The sequence below is a fragment of the Dermacentor albipictus genome, chromosome 4 (assembly GCF_038994185.2).
Source record: "Dermacentor albipictus isolate Rhodes 1998 colony chromosome 4, USDA_Dalb.pri_finalv2, whole genome shotgun sequence".
Lineage (NCBI taxonomy): Eukaryota > Metazoa > Arthropoda > Arachnida > Ixodida > Ixodidae > Dermacentor > Dermacentor albipictus.
Genome location: NC_091824.1, coordinates 89991966 through 90015557, shown reverse-complemented (window position 1 = coordinate 90015557; position 23592 = coordinate 89991966). Strand labels below are relative to the sequence as shown.

Sequence of the window (23592 nt, the reverse complement as noted above, 5' to 3'; positions counted from 1 at the left end):
CATTTACGTTTTCACACGGAAGCGTTGGTCACTGAACTGAGGGGTATAAAGCCTTCAGCTTAAATCCGCCTCAGTATTCGCTTGAAGCGTCTTGCGTATGTTGGCGGGAAATTGTCATCGTTTCTATTAAGCGTGTGTGCGTGTGTTTGGATAGTCAGGGATTCCAGATAGTGTCACTTCGTCCAGTTCTTGGGCGATGGCTGAAGCTTGGCTCCCAATTAAATCGTATTGCTTGGATTCTGCGTGTTCAGTGAGTGATCTGGGTGTGACTTTTTTCTTTTTCACATCTTTCATGTGCCCCTTTAGGCGCCGCTAAAAACTGTCACTTTCACCAATGTAGACATAATTGCAGTCGGCGCGCAGTATCTTATATACAACGCCAAGAAACCTTTCTTTTCTTAGTTTTTCCTTGATGCTGAGAAGCTCGTTACGTAACTTGCGGCTGGGAACATGGGCGACTTGCACGTTACATTTACGCAGGGCACGTGCCAAAGCAACGCTGATGCCCCGAAGATACGCCACGGCGGCGTGACGTTGGTCGGAGGCATCACGTGGTTACGTGGGCGCGGGGCTCTTTTTCCTGAAGACGCAATAAAGCTTTTTGGGTAGCTGCATGGGACGAGCTCACGTCGAATGAAGACCAAATCAGAAAACAAGTATTCTGGCTTGCTACATGTCCTTTGGGCTCTCTGTATTAATGAGAAAGCCACGTACCGCTTGTGGGACAGAGGTTTTACAGAAGGGAAGTGAAGCTACCGCGCATGTGTGCGTGTCCTTCCAGTGAACTTTGAAAGATAACCGCTGTCTCTCCCGTTCTACCACCACGCCTAAAAAAATCTAGCCGTCCGGAATCCTCCTGTTCGACGGTTAAATTTATGGCTTCCTCAATACTATTTTAGGCGATCCGTGAAGGCAATCATGGTGTCTGTTTTATGATGCAAATGCAATCGTGAACGTAGCGGAAGAAAACTTTCGAAGGAGGATAAAAGGAAGCCGAAGCCCTGTTTTCCATGGTAACCAAAGCTATATTTGCAGCGGTTACAGACATCGACGCACCTATAGGGGTATCGTACATTTGCTTGTAAGTGACACCGCGGAAATAGAAGTATTCTTCAAGCAATACTCCAGTAAACATGCGAGGTACTGCATCTCAATTGCCATATGTTCACAAAGCTTCTCTTCACCCAAAACTGGAGTCAATTGGAGTCAAGCTTAAGTCATTGCCTAAGAAAATATCTGGACGAAGCGACATTATCTGGAAATTCTTGACTATCCAAACAACCGCACACACGCTTAATCGAAAAGATGGCAATCTCCCGCCAACATACGCAAGATGCTTAAAACGATTACTGACACGGATTTCATCTGACGGTATTGTGCCTCTCAGCTCAGGCAACAAGGCTCCCGTGTGGAAGCCGAAACGTTCTTAAGAATTTTTAGACAACCCAATTTTGGTCGGCGTTTTGTTTTTATTCCTACTATGCCGCTGCTTCCCGACCAGACGAGATTTAACCAAACTCTTGATTTCACAATGAGCCTCTTAATGAACATCTGCTTTTCGCTCGACGCGGACATTGTCGATGCCCGTTACCTGGAAACGCGCGCGTCATCCTAGAATCAGCGCACGCAACCTGCACGAAAACATACTTGCACTTGAATCGGCGAGCTTGCAGTTTGACCTGTTTCGGTTTACAGAGCCATGACTCATAAATCTTTTACATTTTCTGACAATATTTGCCAGGGAGAAGAGATGGGGGGGGGGGGAAGGAGAGTGGGGAGGGAGGTCACGAGCTAGGTGTCAAGAGCTCCACACAGAAGGCAATCGACGCTATGGCGAGAAACCAATATGCGGGTCTTCAAAATCGTGAAACTTTGTCCGCTCGGCAAGAAGTAGAGATACCCAGCTTTTCCGGGTCACTGTGTACGCAGTGTATGATTCTATATTCTTGTATGCTGCTAAGCCTGTTCCTTTGATGTAATCTTCAGAGCTCGTGTTCCCGTTCTATGAGTCTGAGACGAGGGCGTTGACTCTGCATATGCTGTCGACGGCTGCGTCGGCGTAGATATGTATCAATATAGCAATCGCGAGAATTCTCATTCGCTATTCTGATGTAGCGTATGATCCTGTGCTGTGATTTTTGAATACGGAAGTCACTGGAGTCAATCTGCATGTATTCAACTTCAATATTGCGAAGATGAAAGCGGTTTCAATTGAAGCTTTGTGGCCGCGAGAATACGCTGCAAAATGTATTTTCGGCATGTTGTCAGATGCCCCAAGAAGCCGCCTTTATAAACTTGAATGGTTCATTGATGTGTCGCTGATAAAGCGCTAGCAATAAAGTTTCACTAACCCGGCAGAAGCAGCGTTATTGGCTTTCTATTCGCGAACACCGCGTGGGCTAAATTGAAAATTTCTGTTTCTTCATGTTTCTTTTACCACAAAATATGACGGCAGCAAACATTATGACGACGTCTGCGAGAGCCTACTCTAAAATTAGAAAATGTATCCACCATGGCTATCACTGCGGAGTTGCTGAAAAAATTGTTGCTACGGGGCTCTTGAATAGATGCTTTCCCGCAGGAATTGTAACCAGGTGGCGAAGCACGCTTGTAAGGATGTAAAATGTGGAGGGCGGTGGAGTAGGGGAAGGAAGGCGAGGAAGGCGAGACCTCTGAAACTCAGCTCAAAGGTTTTTATTTGTGTTGCAGTATACATTCTTTGGCGTAGTGTTGTGTTGGGTTTTAGAGCTTTTGCTGACGCATTTCTGTGGCATGGCAAGGGACGCTTAGAAGCAACTGAATACTATTATTGACAGGCCCCCAAACCCGTCTCTAGTTACTGCTAATGTGCACACTAACGCCATCACAATTGCAACTTGAGAAATGCGCGTAAAGTTCTATGCAGGAATTCCTACTTGGCATAAAGCAGGTAAGAACAACACAAGCCACTGCTTTGTCTTTTTTTTGCTATTTTTCTTTTTTGACAGCGCAGCTTTAGGCATGACACACGCTGTTCGTGCAGTCGACCGGCAGCGCTTAATCTTCGTAAGAGAGGGTGAATGCAAAACTTAGAATTAATTTGGAGCATCAGATTGCGAGTTCCGAAGAATCTCATGTGTTTATGCTAAAAAGCGGCTAAAATGGACAGTAAAGGTGGTGGCTGGGCGAGCGGCTCAAATCAAAGAGCACGCGACAAACGGGATTGCATACGAAGTAAGTTTACCTTGCATCTGCGCTATTAGAGGGGCTACGATCTGCTTTGAATAAATTGGTGCAACATAAAAGAAAATACGCTTTACCAAATATTGTCAATAGGGTCGTGGAAAAAGCCATTTAGGTGAGCTCCTCGGGATGTAAATCCAGTAAAATTTTCTGACCTTATTTTCTTGCAACGCGACTCGGTTAACTTCTCGGCGTATTGCCATGCTACAGTCCGCGCCGTGATGACGAAGAAAGAAGACGAGGAAGATTATTCGGGTTTGCAATGGTGGTCGCGTACTATGAGCTAACAGTTGGAAGAAAAAATAACAATGGCTACTTTGTTCTTTTTGCGCCAGCGTTTCTGGTACGCCAGTGTTGATTCGATGGGCCGTAACCTTTGGTTAGGATGCAGGGCGCTGTCCGCGGTCATCATGGCGCAAACGAAGTGGTGGTTACTGCGGCAATTTAGTACCGCGTCGTAGGGAATTTAACGACAATTTCATCAATCACTTAGTGCAACTTAGAAATCGCAGGCTGGACATTACACATTATACCAAGTTTCACAGAGGAAGCGTCAATCCTTTGCTAAAATCGCCCTAATTTGTCGCTTAAGAAAGTTCTGTTCTTTAGTCCTTTGGGAATGTGAGAGCACTCAGTAATCATTTGCTTAACCTCCCTGCCTTTCTATGCATCCTTTTCTCTCTCTGAGTAATCACTTTGAGTTATCATTGTTGTTTTATGTCAGTGTCCCATAAAGGTGGAGACCATCATTCTGCGTGGACGCACAGCGGCATGACCTCTTGGAAGGTTCCAGCCGCGATATCTTAGTGGGCAACGTGAGTGGCTGGCGTGTACAAGATTTCGCAATAATTACCGGCCGCAGAAGCCAGGTTACGATGGAAATTAGGTTTGCTCGCTACGCCCATGTACTTCATGCTTGGTCACGCAAAACTGGAATAAATCTGTAAACACCGAACTCAGCGCAGAGGTGACACCTCGCCCCAAGCACACATATAACGACATAACATATATCAGAGGGAATGTCCCATTGGCATGCTTGAATACACTTTTGTCGAATCGATTCTCAATTACGCCCATATTATGACCTCGCAAGGGCGGGTGCTTGGTTATGATTCGATACCCATCTGAGATCCGGCGTTTTTAAGGTTGCTAAAATTACTCCCTCAAATGAGCGCCGATTTCTACATTCCCTGTCAAACTGCTTGCTAAAAGGAAAAAAAGAAGACGCATTCGAGTGCTTTCACAGCTTATTTTTTTTTCATTTAAACACCGCTGTTGTCCGTCACTCAAAGCTAAGCACCCATATAAAAGCAACGCTTGGTTCAGATATTTTTTTTTTAATTTCCCTGCAATATCGGGAATCACAGACATTCCGCTTATATATACGTGTTCATCACTTCGTCACTATGTGTCTCTCCAGGAGAGATGTCGAAAGGTACTAAATATTTTCAATCTTTGTATGGGCCCTTCTGCATGCGAAATAGTAAAAAAAAAATAAATTTACACCTCGAACGTTGCGCCCCATATGGTTCCTCGCGGCCGCACTGTGTAAATCTAAAACACTACAGCTAGCGGGAAAGAATCGCTCGTTTTCCGCACTTTTTAAGGACGTCGACCAACCTCATTGTGTAACTGCGCCATTTACCAGCCGGACTGCCGGCGTTCGGCAAGCGGTGGCACAAATCCGCGACAGTTCAGGGAACGCAGGCACGCGCGCGGCCGAGCGTGCTCCACCTCCACCCAAAATGAACACGGGACCAACGCAGCAACACGGGCCGCGCGTGACCGCGCGCGCTGCTGCTCCGCGTCACGGCGGTGGGTCACGCTGCGCGCACCCACCTGACACGGCAGCGGCCAGAAGTAGAAACAGGACGACCCAGCGACGTTGTCGCACACCGCGCTGGTTACGTCCGATGGTCGTAGCACCGGTGGGGCTCGCGGCGCACAACTCCATGGCCGGCACGTTGCCTCCATGGACGCGGCTGCCCGCCGAGTCCACTCAGTGAAGCCGCCTTTGATGACGGCGGAAATGCGATTCCCTCGTTGAGCGCACGCCGACAGTGGGCCAAAGCCCGAAACAGGCGGCCGCGGGACGGCGGTTTCGATCCGCGGGCGCTTGGACGCGGCGCGCGAGCACTCGCCACACGGACGTCCGAACACCGAGTGAAGGGATCGGGCTCTGTAGGGGGCGGCGCTGCCAGCGCGCCGACGCGCCCGACGCTGCTTCGAGCGCCCTCTCTTTTCGTGAAAGCGGGGTCGGAGAAAGTAAGGGTGACTACTTTTGGGCGGGCCGAGGGGATCCTCCGGTGCTTCTCGCAAGTGCTGCTCTTTGGTCCAGCGGGTAGTCAGTCCTTCCTCCTCAACATCTGAGCGTACCCGCCGTGGTTGCTCAGTGGCTATGGTGTTGGGCTGCTGAGCACGAGGTCGCGGGATCGAACCCCGGCCACGGCGGCCGCATCTCGATGGGGGCGAAATGCGAAAACACGCGTGGTACTTAGATTTGGGTGCACGTTGAACAACCCCAGGTGGTCGAAATTTCCGGAGTCCTCCATTACTCATAATCGGAAAGCGGTTCTGGCACGTAAAACCCCATAATTTAATCTTCTTAGCATCTGAGCCCGTTGTTCACTTCTATTGTTACTATTTCTTTCTTTCTTTCCTTTCTTTTTTCTTTGAGGCAACAAGAACACGTGATCTCACAATGAAAGTTCCGAAACTTTGCTAGCGCTTCTATTTGTTCATAACCTATTTCTTTAAAGCACCAAACTGTGCGACCTAACACTGACTTCCAAGTCACGTATATTGCGGCACTGCAAAGAGTGGTATATTGCGCCAGGCCAAGAATGCTGTCGCGTTAACAAAAGTCTACGAACTCGACAGGCCTCAACCCACCGTGGTTGCTTAGTGGCTTTGGTGTTCCACTTCCCCAAGTCCTGGGTAGCAAACCTGACGTGCGTCTGGTTAACATCCCTGCATTCCCGCTCTTCTATTTCTCTATCTCTCTCTTTGGTGTAGCGCTGCTAAGAACGAGTTCGCAGGATCAAATCCCGGCCATGGTGACCACATTTAAATGGGGGAGAAATGCAAGAACACCAGTGTCCTTAGCTTTAGGTGCACGTTAAAGAACACCAGGGGGTCAAAACTAATCCCCAATGCCTCCCTACGGCGTGACTCATAATCAGATCATGGCTTTGGCATAAAAACCCATAATTTATTTTTTTCTTTCAAAATCGACAAATCTTGCAGTATCACATCCATTTTCAGTAAAGCTGTGGTTTATTTAGCGGTTCTTTTTTTTTCGATCAGCTGTATAAATATTTTCAAATTCTTGTGTGAGATGAAGAATTGGACATGAATAATTTTGAAACCTACGTAGTGGTTATTTCAGCAACAATAATGAAACGCTACACACCAAGAAACAGAAAACAGCATTGCGTAATTCGTTTGATTTCATTTGTACTCGAGGACCAAAGTGGTTGCAGTCGCGGCGAGGGATCGAAAACTCTTTTGTTTGCTGCCACTGGCGTTCGCGCATTCATGTTAGAAATCAGTCTGTTTGCGCAAGCACGGTAAACAGTCCGGGGACCAGACAGGAGAGTACACAAACCACGAGAACTAGTAAAGAGGGAGGTCACGAGAGCCCACTGGCACCGTGTTTGCTCTCACTTTATGTGCGCTTCTCTACACCCAACCGTCAACCGCTCTCTGCGAGTAACCTATGCTTGGTTGGCTTACAGCTTGTCCTGATTAGAGGCGCACGAGCAACAGCCAGTACAATGCATGTACGGGAGCAACTACGTCCAACTTTAGTTGCGACTCTGGTGCAAGGGCTGTCATTGCTCTCATGGCTTACAGCTTTTATTACAAAAAAAAGTGTCTGCTGTTTCCCATAAACTGCGTGAGTTGTCCATATTGTCTCCCAGCTACATATTTGTTCTTTTGTTTGATAATGCTAATGCATAATGTTGAGAATAATTTCATGGTGTCGCCGTAGACGAGGGTCCTGGATTAAATTCCAGCGCGTTGGTTTACTTGTTGATTAACGTGAATCCATAGCAGGGCACACAAGCGTTTTTACGCGATTACATAAGCGCTTCTACATAAGCGTGCTTACGTAGTTTCCCAATGGTATGCCGGAAACACGATCGAGAATATAACCGAGAACCTCGCGCTCACCAACCGAATGTCATATCTATTGTGTTTGACAGCGCATGGTCACATAGAAAAGAAAATATTAAGGATTAGATGAGAGAGCTCCGCAGCAGTTGCTGTCCGCAGAATTCACCTGTCAAAGAAGGTTGTGCCAGTGCCATTTATTCAGCCATGTGGTTGTATAGTCTTTTTATCCATTTTCACCAGCTTGAAATCTCGAAATTCAGAATCAAGGGCGGGGGGGGACTCAGATCTCGTTACTTCTCTTGCGTCGCCAACGGAAATTTGCGGCAACAATACGCCCACTATGGTCACACAAAATAAAGTAAATGCAACAATAACAAAAGAAAAGCACAACGTAAAGCATGTGCGAAAAAAAGAAAATCCAAGCCAATTATGCATTAACAAGGCTGTCACTAACGAGTATGAGGTGCTCGAACGGTGTTCTCCTCATCCCATATGAGTTTTGTTTTTCTACAATAAGCTAGCAGCTTCACTGAGCCAGAAAAGCCAACTGTCGTAACGGGGACAAACTTTGACAGAGACTCCCACTCTGCCATCTTCTTGCAGGAAAAAGAACAGCCCAAACAAAAAGTTGTTTGGACAGTAACAGTCCTGGACGTGAAAGAGCATACAGCCAACCGAGTCGAACTTCTGACAGCATATAAACTGCACACATTACAGACCAAGCACAGGAAACAAAAGCGGTCGCGCCAGAGAGACCTGCCGATCGATGAAAGCCAGCAAAGATAGCACTCGCCTTTATTAAGCATGCCTTTCTTGTTCGGTTAATAGTCTGATCCTCTCATGCACTGTACTTTCTTTCTTTCTTTCTTTCTTTCTTTCTTTCTTTCTTTCTTTCTTTCTTTCTTTCTTTCTTTCTTTCTTTCTTTCTTTCTTTCTTTCTTTTCTTTCTTTCTTTCTTTCCTTTTCTTTCTCTCTCTTTCTTTCTTTCTCAGTAACTCCCATTAAAGTTTTTGCCAATGCTTTGCCTCTATTGCTTTCGCCAGCAATTCATTATTATTTTCTTTTTCTCTGGGGCTGTGTACTTCCTTTATTACTTTTCTTTCTTTCGCCAACTGGTGCCACATGAGTAATTCGTGAAATGCATGCTGCAATATTCACAAATCGTCGGCGATTCTTCAACATCGAAATGCCGCTTTCGCTTGTCGCGAATGAGCCTTTCTCCAGACACAGCCCAGGCGTTGCGTTCATTAACAAGTCAGCCAGGTATTCCCGTTTCCCTTAAGCCATTTCGAGTAGGGTGGTCTTTTTATTTTTCCTTTTTTTTTCATTTCGCTTTTCTGTTGCCGGCTAATAATGGTTTTTTATCCAGTAAAGTCTGAATTTCAAAGATCGAAAGAAAGAATTAAACGTAGCAGCTAAAAAACGTTGTGTTATGAAACAATAGTACACCGTTGCGAATGTGCTGGCTCTCTCACAGAAAGTAGAAACAGTTATTAACATGTTCACGACATAACATTCTTTACGGGGTATCATAAAAGTGAGACTTCATGATTGATACATACGGTGAGAACTGCTACATATGTAGATAATTTAAGTCTACAACTGATTCAAAACATTTACAAAGATATATAAACACTTGAGTTTCGTGGTCGGGGTGATGGAATCATGAAGCTTAATTTCTCAAACTGCAACATCTTTAGGTTCATTAATAAAAAAACAAGATCATTCGCTCAATGACTATAGCATGGGTGGCTTGATTATGTCTTTTGTAACCTAATTCATATATTTAGAAGTGGTCCTTACTAACAGTTTGTCTTGGAATTCCCACGCTGTGGCAGTTAATTTAAAAGGCGAGCAGAGCACTTAACTTGATGCGAAAATATTTCTAGAGCGCACATGTAATACTGAGGGAAATTGTGTATACTCGCAACAAGCATTCGTCCCGTACTAGAATGCTCTTGCGCCGTATGATACACTACCAATAAATCAAACACTGATAATTTATAACGCGTCCTGAAAGGAGCAGCCCTTGGTGTGTGCAGTGATTACGATTTCACGAAGAGATTCAGAGTTTTTGTCAGAAAGCTGCGATCGCTTTTACTACACGAAAGACGTAGATGCCTCAGGCTGTGCCTCTTCATCGAGTTTGTATCGTATTGTATGGCCTTCGCAGAATTATGCCTCGTACTTCTTTTTATTCCTTCCCCCGGCAATGTTGCCTAGAACGGCAGACGCAAGTCACCCGCATAAAATGTGAAGGAATAAATGTTCAGAATACGACTGCACTCCCGCAGTCCCTCAAAAGTAAAGGGGCACCCCCGTCTTGTATTCCACTAAACTGTCCGCGTGGTGCTGAATACCATTCGTAAGTTAGCCCTATCCCCCAGAGAGAAGCACAAAAAATTATCCGCTATTGGGCAAGCCGGGAAACAAAAATTCTCAGCAGCGATATTTGCGTTCTACCCAAGACACTGCAAGATCACCCACTCGCAGCGCGTGTTACGAAGATTAACAGCTTCTCACGAACCTCGCTGCATTATTTCTCGCAACGTGGACAATCTCCGGCGAGAGATGAAGCGTGAGATGAACGTGATTACCAAATGAGAAGGAAGCGGTCCCACTAAGGTAAAGAAAAGTTTACGTTGAGCATGAATGCGTACACTGCAGCGCGAAGCTTAATGTTACTACTTAGTCAACGTGTCTGTAGAGGCACGTAGTGTCTGTGTCACTGTAGTCATAAAAGCACTGTTGGCTATTATCAGGTATAGACGGCAGATAAACGCATAGAATAGGTCAAAAGAAAATGCTGCCACCACATTTCTCGATCGTCTTGCGCACGTGAGGAAGAGAGAGAGATTTTGTTCTTTACCACATGAAGATCGAAAGGTCTCTTTGTTTTATGCGAAGCATATTACTAGAGCTCAACCCAGCTCCTCAGGCGCGGCGGTGTCGCCTTCAATACCACGTGACACCGTGACGTCACGACAGAGGAGAAACGGGGCTCCAACTCGCGCCGTCGCTCGCGGCGTCGCGGCGGTATATAAGCAGCTGCGCTTGCCTCTGCTAGACACTCACGAGGTGAGATGCCTCCTGGAGACAGAGCTGCTCGTTGGAATGAGAAGCGAAGGTTGCGGCGTGCTACAGAGACTGTTTCTAGGTGGCTTTGCTACGGCGCAGCGACTACGCGCCCCTCATCGGACGCGGTGAGCGTCGAGCAACGCAGCGTTCGGCGCGACAACGAAATGTGCGCCTGAGCAAGCGCCGCACGCCTGAGCCGACGCCGACGACACCGGCTTTTCTGCGACACGAGCTCCTTAACGCTGTCGCGTTAAAAATAAAGGCTAGTATGCTTCGCATCCTGGGCTTAACCTTAGCTAAGCCACAGCCAGTTTTATTCCCTTCACTTGCCGCAGTAAAATGTCCATGGCCTGCCTCTCGTAATGAAGAAGTGTCTTTTTTTTACCGAACCTTGAAGCGTCCCTACCTCAATTTGAGCACATTTAAATGAAGCAACGTTTCTAACAAGTGGCTGCAGAAGATGCTACTGTAAATGTTCGCGTAATAGCAAGTGATAAAATTCGCAAAATTCTTTCAATGAAGCTGGGCGAAAAATAGGACGCGCATGCATGCTAGTTAAAACATACTGCGCTTCAGTGCATAGAACGAACAAACAAAAGGGGGTAAGAGGGTAACAATTATATTATTATTATTATTATTATTATTATTATTATTATTATTATTATTATTATTATTATTATTATTATTATTATTATTATTATTATTATTATTATTATTATTATTATTATTATTATTATTATTTACGGAAACACAAGCACACAAAGGAAACAGGGAGGGAGCAAGCTGACGACTGCCACCGAGAGGAGAACATAGGAAATAAACAAATGGCAGAGACACGGACAAAATAAAGTACGAACACGGAAAGCATGTCTGTAAACGGGAGGCCAAATCAGTTTTCTGCCTGAAGGTTAGCGAGGCTCTATGGGCCTGATCGCGTTGAGCAGCACTCCCTTTCGGAAACGGGCAATCATCAAGGGTCGTACACTTGAGTCCAGTAACTCCATATTCCTTAATTAGCAGTGCGCTATCTGTTACGAATGCGAAACAATCCAACATAAGATGTTCAGGTGTCTCAAAGGAGCCACAGGACCTACACGACGGACTGTCCACACGTCCTTGACGACACAGGCGTTTGCGCACCAACGGAGAGCCAACTCTTAATTTCCCTAACGGTGCTGTAGCGCTACGAGGCAAGCCATGACCACACACACAGTGAGGGAACCAGCTGTTTGCAACACAGTGGTCTGGGTGCTCCTTTAGGAGAAACGCACGTTACAGCCATGTGTATTACCTACAGTGCCTCCATTTGCATTTTCTTAAGCCTTAGCAATGCCTGAAGATAGGCTACCCGCAAGGCTACAAATGCGGGATGGCATGTCTGCTAGGTCGCTTCCTGTCTTATTTCCCGAAGGTTGTGATAGATGCGCAGCCATCTCCAGAATACGACAGCCGCCCTTCTAATCAACGCCTTCGCCATCTCGACCGATTGTACCCCGAACTGCTCCCCTCCTCCCTTAGTTTCCACTGCAGGCCATGTTGTAGCGACTGCAGAACTGGGTCACTTCGGCATGGCCTCGATCGCGCTCGTCTACGTAATATACGACGGCATTCAGGAGATAAGCATAAATAAAGGAAACACGAAGCACCGTAGCTGCACTGAATTCAGACCCCGTGTTGTATACAGGAGACAGGAAAATGAGAGAGCCGCAAAAAAGATTGCCTTCGCTGTGAGCGAGGTGACAGCGCTACAAAGGAGTGGGCGAGTAAATCGTCCTGGGACCCTGGGACTGCTATTTGTTCGGCGGGGCGGAAGAGCGTGGAACAGATATCAGCGACAGCTCTAAGAGCAAAAGATTGCTGCGTAACAAAAGAAAACAAAGAGATGATAACCAGAAGCAGTTAGTTACACGACGTCTTCCTGCAGCACTGTTTTCGGTTCTAAATTTGTAGGTCACCCAAATTTAATACCGTTTTGTCTGTTTTATTCGCACCAAACAATGCAGAATTTTATTTGCGGCGCAACGACTTTCATATATAATTTATGTCACCATTTAAAATATTTAGCACACACTGAATCATTTAAGATCTTCCCGAAATGCACAATATGGCGCCTTGAAGAAGACAAGTCCAGTTGTCGAAACGTTGGCTCCTGCATTCACCTTGTTCACGTTTTGCTCATCGAAATGCACAGGGTGTTTTACGTAAAGCAGCAAAAAGATTGCCTTCACTGCCTCCTCTTGTCCTGTGTGTTTTTTGCTGTTTTTTTTTCTTTAAAAGTTTACGTAACTTGAACCAGGGATTTAAAAAAGCTGGTTGACCGCAGATGAATGAAGCCAAGTCACATGGTTAGCCATTATGTGGCGCTATTTAGAGTATCTTTTATTTTCCGCGTAACTATTTAAATAACTATGATCAAAAAAGGCAAAATTTTTATTTATTTTAGGTTCAAGTGCGTTTCGTTATATTTTGGAGGGGATTCAGAAACGACTGATCAACTCTTTTGCTCATTTCCTACCAATTTTTTGAGTAAATATGTCAGCAATGGCTAATCTTTAAAGAAAGATGAGTATTGAGCAATAACGTTCAACGCGCGAACTGTTTTTAATGCACGTAGACCAGCAGTGAATTTGCAAGCTCAGGCAAACTAAGAGCGTCAACTCTCATGCAATCATCTCCAATTTACGCATCGGAACTAATTAGCCCAACAAATGGTAAAAATGCAGATTGTGACACGATTGACGAATATTTTCTTAGTTATTGTTGGTCGGTGGCAAAATTATGAGACACAATCCAATAGACTTGCATGCGCGCGGGAAACAGGAAATAGAGGCGCTTTATACAAACAAAAATACAGGAAAAATGCATAACGCCAGTACTGACGCGTTGCAGACACCCGTATACTTCCACCTATCGCTAATGTACTTAGCGTGTTTCCGTGATCCTCCTTGTAGGTGAAGAGCACTAGGAAAAGGGTACATTTAATGTTCATTTTAGTAACACGCACTCGCTCTTCTGTGACGCCCGACGTTACCTTTACCGCAAAATTTGAAAAAGAAAAGAAGTAAGATATCGGTAACCTTGAACGTTTGTGTTCCTTTCTTAGAAACTCGCGTAGGTCGCGTAAAGAATGAAGCATCACGGTGCCAGCTTCGACGGAAGCGGGCCAGCCAAGCTATCTGTCAAGCGGCGCGTGTGTCAACGCCAGACAAAAGCCCGCTGACCCAAGTTTATTCGACTGTGCTGCTGCGTTACTTAGGGGACAAAGAAACGACACATGCAAGGGCCTCCCGCATCCACTCAGTGTCTGGGTTGAGTGAATGGTGGCGCCTCCTGCAGCAGACGGAGCGAACAAAGCCGTTACAAAGCGTAGCGGAAACAGCACCAAGTGCACATTTCGGAGGAAGTTGCGGGCGTCACCAGTGGTGTCTTAGGACGTTTATTATGCAATCCCTCTCCCTCCTTTTCTTCTCTTTCCAATTGAGTAAGGTTGCAAGAGCGCTTGTGGCTCTTATAATTCCAGAAGTGCCTGTGCACTCAAAAAGCAAGGGAGTCGTCCGAGCAAATGCGACTTTTCGCTTGATTCATGGTTTGCCTTCGTACTCTTGCTGTGCAAAAAAAAAAAAGGAATTCCTTTGCTATGCAGTGTTTTATTTGAGCTCTTCGCCTTCCGGCAACCGGTCTCGATGGGGTTAAGTGTGCAGTTTTCGCTTCACTTTCTGTCCTCAGTTCACTGTTGCACTAGACTGATTATGCAAGCAAGGGCTCAAGCGGTTTTGTGCAAACCAATAACTTAATTTCTTAGAGTTGGGCAAAGAGTGGCAGGGAAGGGGCTTGCTTTGATGGGCGCAGACTTCCATTAAACGGGCACTGTTGTCTTTCGAAAGGGGGAGCTCTGACGTCCGAAACCAATTGAAGGATCGTTCGCTCTTTAGTTCAGTTGGCCGGAGCCAACGCGTAGAAAGAGGTCGTCGAGTTTCAGAGATTACGTTGTCGGGAAGTAAGTTTGGCTACCCGCATAGGTCGTCGTTAAGACACACGTGTTATCTGTGGAGCGGAAATAACTACCATGCATGCGCAGTAAGGAACCGAGTCCTCCAGGAACACGTGGATCTTGCGGTACTTGAAATAGTTTCTGAATATAGGGTAATCTGAACTAATTTTCAACCTGCTGTACGGGCTCGTACAATATTTCATCGCTTATAGCTCATTTCATTTGCGGAGAGTTAATGTTCAGTTTTTCTTTCGTTGCCCACTTCGACGAGGTGACAGATAATTTCCGGCATAAAGCCCATAGCTCCAGGGATTATCATGCACTAAAATACAAGTGCTATTAAATTTTATACAGTGAAGACAACTGATAGTGACAGGATAGTTTCCTTGAGACCCGCTTTCAATCCTAGGAATACAAAAAAAGGAAGAAAGAAAAAGATTATTGCTGACAGTGACATCATATACATGGCATTCAAGTAGTGCGTGCGGAAACTGTGTTTTTTGGAGTTCCAGGAGTATTTTATTCTCGGGCACTCGGAGAGCAAAACTAAGCATATCAGGGCTTCTCTGTGTTTCCAAAGTATCAATCGTTCCCGTAAATTACCCTCAGAAAGTAATTCCCAATTCTAGGAAACAACATATAAGAGACTGCGATGACGACGTTTGTGAAGGCAAGTAAATTTTTATGATACGCTAAATTGTCATCTGCATTTACTGTTATAGAAGAACAACTGTACTTCATTTGTAGGTTTTTATGCGCACAGTGTAGTGTTTTTCATGTACAAATTGGAGGCGAAGACAACCCCGACAAAGCGTAGCCATGATGATGTGGTGGTCGTGTGGAAAGAGCAGCGCCTCAAGCAGATTGAAGCTTCGGTGGAAGCGAATGTGGTGAACAAAAATAAAAATAAAAACAAACGGATGCGCGAGTCGTCCTGACAAGGGGTGGCCAAGAGGCTAAATTTCAGTCGCTACTACTGCTTGCCGTCCATCTCATCCTGCAGGAAAAGTGTGTTGTTGAAGAGGTTCCTGCGCGTAGGAACAGTTAGCGCACGTGTATTAGCGACTAGAAGAAGACAAATTCACTTGTATCCTATTGCGACGGAACAGGAATTCAATGTAATCGCAGTGCAGGAAAAGAAAGTTGAATTCGAGGACCAGACCAACAAAATGTTGCGCCCGTTCCCGACGAATTATAATGTGCGTGTCAGTCACGCTGTTGGGACTTCACGACAGCGTCTTCTATTTCTACGTAGTTGCTTAGGGGTTGTTATACACTCGGTTACAAGCTGTCCATCGGGCCACGTTGCAGTCTGTGACTTTGTTTTTGCCGGCAATGAATGGCCTGTGGTCTTTCTGTATGTTCCAACTGACATCGTAGAGTGCCTAGAATTCTTCTGCTATATTAGTCAGCATTCAAACAATGATCGTATAACTCTCGATGATTGTAATTCTGTATGCTTATCACGATAGAAAACGAGTGCTATACGCCGCATCATGAGACTGGCACGGTAAAGTTAATGAATACTAGCAAGGATTCGCTCTTGAAGACGTGGGAGAGTATTAACAGTGGGCATGATGTCCAATTCCCACATTTTCAAGGTTATAGTCACGCACGCTTTGAGCGCGCATATGTGTCGTTGGATAATGTCCCTCTGTGTGAGGATTATTCTGTAACTACTCTCTCTTTCATTGGCCATTGCCTCGTCGTGCTTAGCATTTTCAGTAAAAAAAGAAAGAAAAGGAACATTTAGCTAGGATTCGTGGAAAATAATACTTCAATTGTTGTTGACGATTCTTTCAAAACTCTGATACTTGAGGGCATACAACACTGCACCGCGACAATAACTAAGAAGTTGGGTGCAAGTGATAAACGTTTAAACAAAAAAGTCAAAATGAAAGCTACAGAAAGAAGCAGCACCCTTAAGTACGAATACCAATTTCGTGAAAAACTTTTACGTACAAACTTGCGAACTCTTGTCGGGGAAGAGTGCCCAACGCATGGAAGATTTAATGTAGATATCCGTGCGGTGAAACAAAATTTCGAGTTTCCAGACATAGAAAGAGTTCAGAGAAAAATTTTAAGAGCGAGAGTAGAGAAAACAGTAATGTTCGAAAGACCTACAAAGCCCGCACTAAGGACGGAAAAAAGTTATGCACAACATGATTTAATAACAGAAATCGTATACAATGGAGCAGTGACAAGCGCGAAAGACGAGACTGGGCAAGCCTCTCATGAGTGCTCTGTTTTCGGTAGGCTCTGTAGATAGTGACCATTTCAAAAGTAAATTTTTGTCCTTCATGTCACAAGTAAATGACTAAACAAAAGATAGATCAGGAATTTCAATCTCATTAGGGGGGTAGAGAAAGCGATCGATGTCCTAATTCTCGGAAAACCTTGTCCTGACAGCATAAGCACGGCTTTGTATAAAACCTTCAAGCAAGAAATGTCCCCAATATTGGTGCGCTTACTCAACGAAGCCTTTGAGTTTAAATCTCTATCTCCATCGTTTCCCTGTTTGCATGCTATTGTTATTCCTAAAACGAACGATTCTATGATAACTTCGGCAGGTATCTGCCTATCGGCCAATCAGCCTAACAAACATAATTACAACATTTTAATGAAAGTAAAGGCTAGAGGGCTGTAGAGCATAATTAAAGAAATAATGGGCCCGCTTCAAACATGTGGAATAAAGGTTAGAAGCATCATTACCAACATTCTCAAAGGAGGTGTGTATTACGGTGTTACAGTGTCATGAAGAGTGAAGTTGCGATACTTCAGATTGATATTGAGAAGGCTTTTGACCGTGCACCTCATGACATTCTTATAACGTTCTTAAAACATGCGAATGTTGGTACAATAATAACAGAAACTGTTCGTATGACGTACAGTGATTTTAGCACTCGGCTGGCTGTTAACAAAGAGATGAGAAGTCTTCAAGGGTGGCAGTCAGTCAAGGATGTCCTAATTCTCTTCTCTGTTTTTGCTTGTTTATTGAAACCTTTTACCTAAGTATGATAAACCACAGCACAATGAGTGCGTTGAGGCTTCATGCCCGTGAAGTACGCGTTCTGGCCTATTGTGACGACATAGCTGCTTTTTGTTTAAATCTCGAAATCATTGCGGGCGCTACGGACATAGTAAAACGCTTTTGTGAGGTAAGCGGAAGTGCAGTCAATTAGAGAAAATGTCTTGGTTTTTGGCATAGAGATTGGGATATTATGTCATAGTTTTTCCTAAATGTGCAGTGGGTAACACCGATGAAGTATTTAGGCGTACCCTTTAAATATTAAACCGGCAGCGATCCTTACTGCCGGAGGCCGACAGATGAAATCCGAGGAGCTGAAACATGGAAGGGCAAATATTTGTCTATATTTGCTCGTGCTATAGCTTGCAAATTGTTGTTCATTAGTAAATTGGGCTACGTGCTGCAAGTGCCATACTGTCCTCGAACGAACGTGCAGAGTTCATCAATTTTGTTTCCGTGTTTATATGAGGATCGGCTTGGGAACGAACAAGCCGGATGAACATATTTCAGCGTGTCCGCGATGGCGGCTTGAGTTTATCGAATTTATTTCTGAGACAGCTTGTAAATCGTTTTCCTAACTTCAAGATGTTCAGGATGCTTTGCTGCGCACTGTTTGCCAAGTACAACTGGCCATTGTTTTGCCCTAGTTTCTCATCTTTTCCAATAACATGGAAGGTCGACTACAATGTTGCATTAAAGCGATTGTTGAGTCGATTTTCAATTGAATATTTCAGCACAATGTACTGTAAATATTGTATAAGTATTTACGCAATGTTATTCTCCCAGTTGCATTGTTGCGGACTCCGTTTTCTTAGTGAACATGCCGAAGAGTGCTGATACATGTAAGAGCATGCAGGCATGCGGTGCGCGCTGAGGTGAAAACTTTCTTCTTCATATTTCATGCACGTGTTTTTACAGCTAATACATGGCTGTCCAAGCAGCGATTCTTCGTTCCGTGGAGCGAGCAATGTGTTTTACGCAGCCAACCAAAAGCGATTGAGCAGGTATTCCTGGAATGCTCGGTTGGCATGCACTTCTGGGATGTCCTGCAGAGCACCTTAGAGAAGGATTTTCATTCGGGCGTGCAGGGAAGAAGGTGCCTAATGGCTGATAACGATGATGGCCTTTCTATATGATATTAAGATGTTATTGGCTCCACATGGTATTTAGACGTCATGCATAGCTGTTAGTTCGCCAAGCGGAACTTGATGCTCGTCCTGCTACAGAGTACTTTAGAGAGTCTGTTTTCGTGAAGAGAGAGAGAGAGAGAAAAGGCTGCGTAGATCCTTTTCTCTCTCCCTCTGTTGCATATGAAATAGCAGTAAAAAAAATCTGGATACCATTCCAGTAAAGAAAAAAGACGCCCGTCGGTTAGAGCATCAGGGTGCTGTGCTATGGGTCCTCTGGGCGAATCTTGCCGTCGGACTTTCTTTATTCGTGGGTAAATTGTATACTTATATATATATATATATATATATATATATATATATATATATATATATATATATACATATATATATATATATATATATATATATATATATATATATATATATATATATATATATTTATATATATATATATATATATATATATATATATATATATATATATAAGTATATGTATATGCGGAACATCACAGCGCCCAAGAGGCTAGCAACATACCCGATACGAAAAAGTAGTGGTGACTAGAGCTACACATTTCTTCAACTGCGACGCTTTCTTTCGACCAAACTCACGTTGGCTTTCTTGTACCTTCCTGGTACAGTCGGAGGGATGAGAAGTTTCGCTTTTATGAAGCTTCCTCCGCCTTGCGAGCTTCACCTGAACTGATTTGCCATAAATGACAATAGTGTGATTACTAGCCAAACTTCTCAATGTAGGAGGGTGGCAAAAGACATCGTTGGTTGTTGTATTCCTTTTATGTTGCAGTGGTGCTGCGAAACGTAATTACTGGGCAAAGCGTCTCCCGGTATGGCCTAATTAGCGTTTTTACCCTTACGCTACCACCTACACTAAGACAAGCCTGCAGACATGACATTTCATCGAGCGTACTGCTAGTTCAGACTACGTTCATAAGGCGCCGATTTTTCGTAACATGCGTTAGCGGAAGCGCAACAAGCCTAAGCGTAGTTCAGACTGCGAACGTAAAGTTACTACCGTGCTCAATTCGCGCGAAAATCGCGGGTGAGAGTGTTAAAGGGTCAGCAACATTTAGGACTGTGATATTACGACCATTGCGACACAGCCAATGACCGATAAGCTTTCGGTTTTCAACAACCGGTGACGACACTTCCGTCCTCCCGTCTGCATGACAGCTCCGGGTGCGGGAAGTGCCATTCCGCCATTCCGTGCGCACGATTAGGTTGGCTGTGTTCGTGAAAATTTGTGCAGTGCGCCTTGCGAGACTGTTTTCAGTTCATGTGGTTTATCTGCCGAGGAAATCGATGGCCGCAGATGCGTGCTCCAAATTTCGATGAGTGGTCTCACTAGGCTTTGAAGGAAGCGGAACTGCTGGGGCGACATGCACATGAAGTTATGAAACATCGCAGCGTCACCAACTCGGAGCTTGGCGAAAAGGTTGTGAAAATCGCCGTCCACGGCTCTGTCGAGAAATACTTGCCGCACCCAAACCCTTCTGCGTCGCCTTCGTCGTCTTTGGGCTATTGAATACGTGACTATAAGTTTGTTTTGAACGTGAATTTCTTCGATCTCGGCCAGCGCTCGCATGTTGACATGAGCCATATTGGACCTCTGGTGACGTCGATTCTGCGGCTCCAAATTTGATTGGCCTGTTGGAAAAGCCGTAATTTACGCAGCAGTAAATAGGAACAAAGGTGCCGGCTTAACTGCCGTAACGTTTTTTTACAGCCGTTACGTTCAATACGCCGAAAGAGCTGTTACGCGTGTTACGACCGTAGTGTGAACATAGCTTAACTCACAAAAACAACAAAAGCAACCTAAAGAATACAACTTGGAAGCCCATATTACGGAAAGAAAAACACATACGAAATAGTAGGCGAAGTAAAAAAAAATTTAAGTAGCCTGACTAGTTGAACATAAAAAGGGAGGCGAAGGTAATGCAAATAATGCTTTTAACGCGATAGCGTTAAGGAGCTCGTGTCGCAGAAAAGCCGGTGTCGTCGGCGTCGGTGTCGGTGTCGGCGTCGGTGTCAGCGTTTTGCGGCGTTGACCGTGAGCGATAAATCACGGCATGCACTCCATAAATAAAAAGCAACTTCCAAGATGGGCTGGGTGGGAATCGAACCAGGGTCTCCGGAGTGTGAGACGGAGACGCTACCACTCAGCCACGATTTCGATGCTTCCATAAGGTACAAACGCGCCTCTAGTGAATGCGGTGTTGCCTTCGAAACGAGCCGTGGAAAGTTATACTGTGGTGTATATCGGTAATTATGAACATGTAACTTACAAAAGTCGCAATTACACGAGTAGCGAAGTGCGTTTCGTTGCATTTCTTCTGCGCTTTCCGCACACGGAGAGCCATCTTGCGGCAAACACAGAAGACCCCCTCCGCTCCATGTACGGCGCTGCCCCGACAGATGGCGCGCCACGCGCGCATTGGAGCTGTCGCGGCTCGCTCCCTCTGTAGAATCAAGCGTCCTTCCTTTCTTTAGATCACTATCTCTCTATCTCTCTGCCCGTGCCGATCACGGCTTTTGGCTGGCGTGCATCATTTCCCCCTCCGGGATACCGAGTTCTTTGGTTCGCTCCGCTTGCTCAGGCGCACGTTTCGTTGCTGCGCCGAACGCCGCGTTGCTCGACCATATGGCTCGACGCTCACCGCGTCTGATGCGGGGCGCCTCGTAAGTGATGGCTGCCCTGTAGCCCATTGTCTTACACCCATTGGCGGGTCGACGGGAACGCTATCGCGTTCCACTCTTGAAGGCGAAGCTTAAGCGTCCTCCAATTTTTTGATTTATTATTGCAGGTGTTTCTGACCACACGTCATTTTTTCCTGCTAATAGTAGACAGAAATAGGCTTGCAGCAATGGCTATAGTGAACCGAGATACCCGATTCAGAAAATGAAAAAAGTACAGTTAACAGAAAGCCGGGAGGTGCTTCCAGGAGTCTGGAAAAAAAACATTAGAGGCAGATTTTATGCAGATCCCACGCACTGTGTAAATTCATGTAAGCGAAGCTTTCTGTGCTGTTTGCTTTGATTGTCGATAATTAGCGGTGATGATGGTGACGAGTGTTTAATTTTTTCGCTGTTTATTCCAACACGAGAGTGGTGAATTGATGTTAAACGTTACCTTGCGTGCGCCACTGCTGTCTGCGTAGTACACGGAATACAAAGGGAGAGGTGTTTCCTTCAGGCGCTGCTGTGTGCCATATTTCATAACCTCTGAGAGCGTTGATCATTGTCATTGCCTCACATGGCAGATCGCATAGTAGCAGGAGCGTTAAACTTGAATTGGATTTTGGGGCTGTACGTGCCAAAACCAATAGCGGATTAGGTAGCAGGCCGTAGTGACGGACTCTGGATTAATTTTGACACCATGGTGTTCTTTAACCTGTCCCTTCATCTAAGGGCACGAGCGTTTTCATTTCGCGCCCATCGAAATGTGGTTGTCTCGGTCAGGATAAAATCCGCGACTTCGAGCAATGCCATAGCCTCAAAGCTACCGCGGTGGGTACAGAGGTGTTGATTTGACGTGCTACCGCTTACAATTTGTCGCCCAGACCCTGCCGTACGCTTTAATTAATGGGGCTCTGTTTCTGCGCGCCCTGCGTAAGTTGTGCGCTAGACATATATGGATAGTTTTATTTTTCATAAATAGCAGAAGCGTGCCGTGCCGCACCTTCAGTTTGTCCGCAACCGCTGTTTCTTTGCCTCGTCACACCATCTTTCCCCTCTCCCGCCCTCTCCTCATGTATGTGAACTGTGAGATTGGAAAGGCTGTTATTCACTTGTTTTGCGACTGCATCTGTTCTACCCATTCTTTGTCTCCTCTCCTCTTTTCAGTTCTATCTACGCCCCCTTTGGACTTGCACGTTGGTTGAAAGGTAAGCACTGCAATTTCTGTAGTGCTTTTGAGTGGGTAACGGATTATTACAGCTGTCAGGAGCCTAATTTGTCGACACCCAGGGAGCTCCAGAGCGCATTTTGCACATACGACGCGATGGAAAGGATCCAAACGAGTTTTTCAAGTCAATTTTCCTCTCTGCCACGCTCCTGTCATTTGTATACACGCTCTGAACCACCCACCAGCGCGGCGTGCAAGACAGCAGCAGCACAGAGGCCGAACGAAGAGGAAAAGAAAGCACCGTTTTAAAACTAGGCCAGAGCTTACCATCACTAACTTACTAGGTCATATGATAGCATGCTTAGATTGTGATGACTGTGGAGTCTCGACAGCTTGTTGCGCGTGTGTCACGGGCGACCTTGCACGCTCTCATTTATGAAAGTGGCGTGTCTAGAACTCGTATGCGTTAGATCGTCGCTGTTTTCTGCACACTTTTATGCCGCTCACGTACGCACAACACACCTCGACTTTTCTGTTCGGTACCTCCAAGGTGGGTGAAGTCCACCCATAATGCTATGAAGAAACGCGTGAGCGATGCTGGTATCAAACCTCTGTCTTCTAGCACAGCAGCTCATTGCTATAACCATTAGCCGACGATCACAAGCATGCTTCTCCAGTGCCAAAGTCGCTATTTGAAGCCTCTGGCGCATGCATCACGTGCCAGGTTCTCGCATTCTTCTCTCGTCACAGCTAGCACTTCGAGTCGCTGTGTTAAACTACAGTTCCACTTCGGGATAGGGCACTCTCTCCGGGATCGGCTCGCAATTTCTGTCAGATGCCCCCAACGTGGGTGGAGTTTGCCCATAATGGGGTCGCATTAAAAAAAAAGAAGGAAGGGGGCACACTATTACTGGCTTAAGGCACAGGTTATATAGCCTCGTAGTAGCCGGCTTAACCAAGGGGCCTCGCCAAGCATCTGCGCTACGCATTAGTTCCGGACATGTACGAGTGGGCGACCATTGCACATTCTGCCTCCTTCAGTGCTTAGCTACGAAGGCAAAAAACAAAAGAAGAGAAGAACGTATGCACCACCAGGTGCGCGACCAGAAGGACGAGATTGCAGGAAGTTGTCTGCGGCAGGCGACCATCGATGGGACGGAGAAAG

At 45.5% G+C, this 23592-nt stretch overlaps 1 protein-coding gene across 1 annotated transcript in view; it reads right to left on the bottom strand.

Moving 5' to 3' along the window:
- The window catches only part of LOC135917668 (uncharacterized), a 33938-nt gene extending 28571 nt beyond the window's left edge, over positions 1 to 5367 (bottom strand). Inside the window, exon 1 of the mRNA XM_065451239.2 lies at positions 5062 to 5367. Coding sequence (XP_065307311.1) covers positions 5062 to 5176 — 115 coding nt within the window. The 5' untranslated portion in view covers positions 5177 to 5367. The remainder of the gene's footprint in view (positions 1 to 5061) is intronic.
- Between the last annotated feature and the right edge of the window lie 18225 nt (positions 5368 to 23592).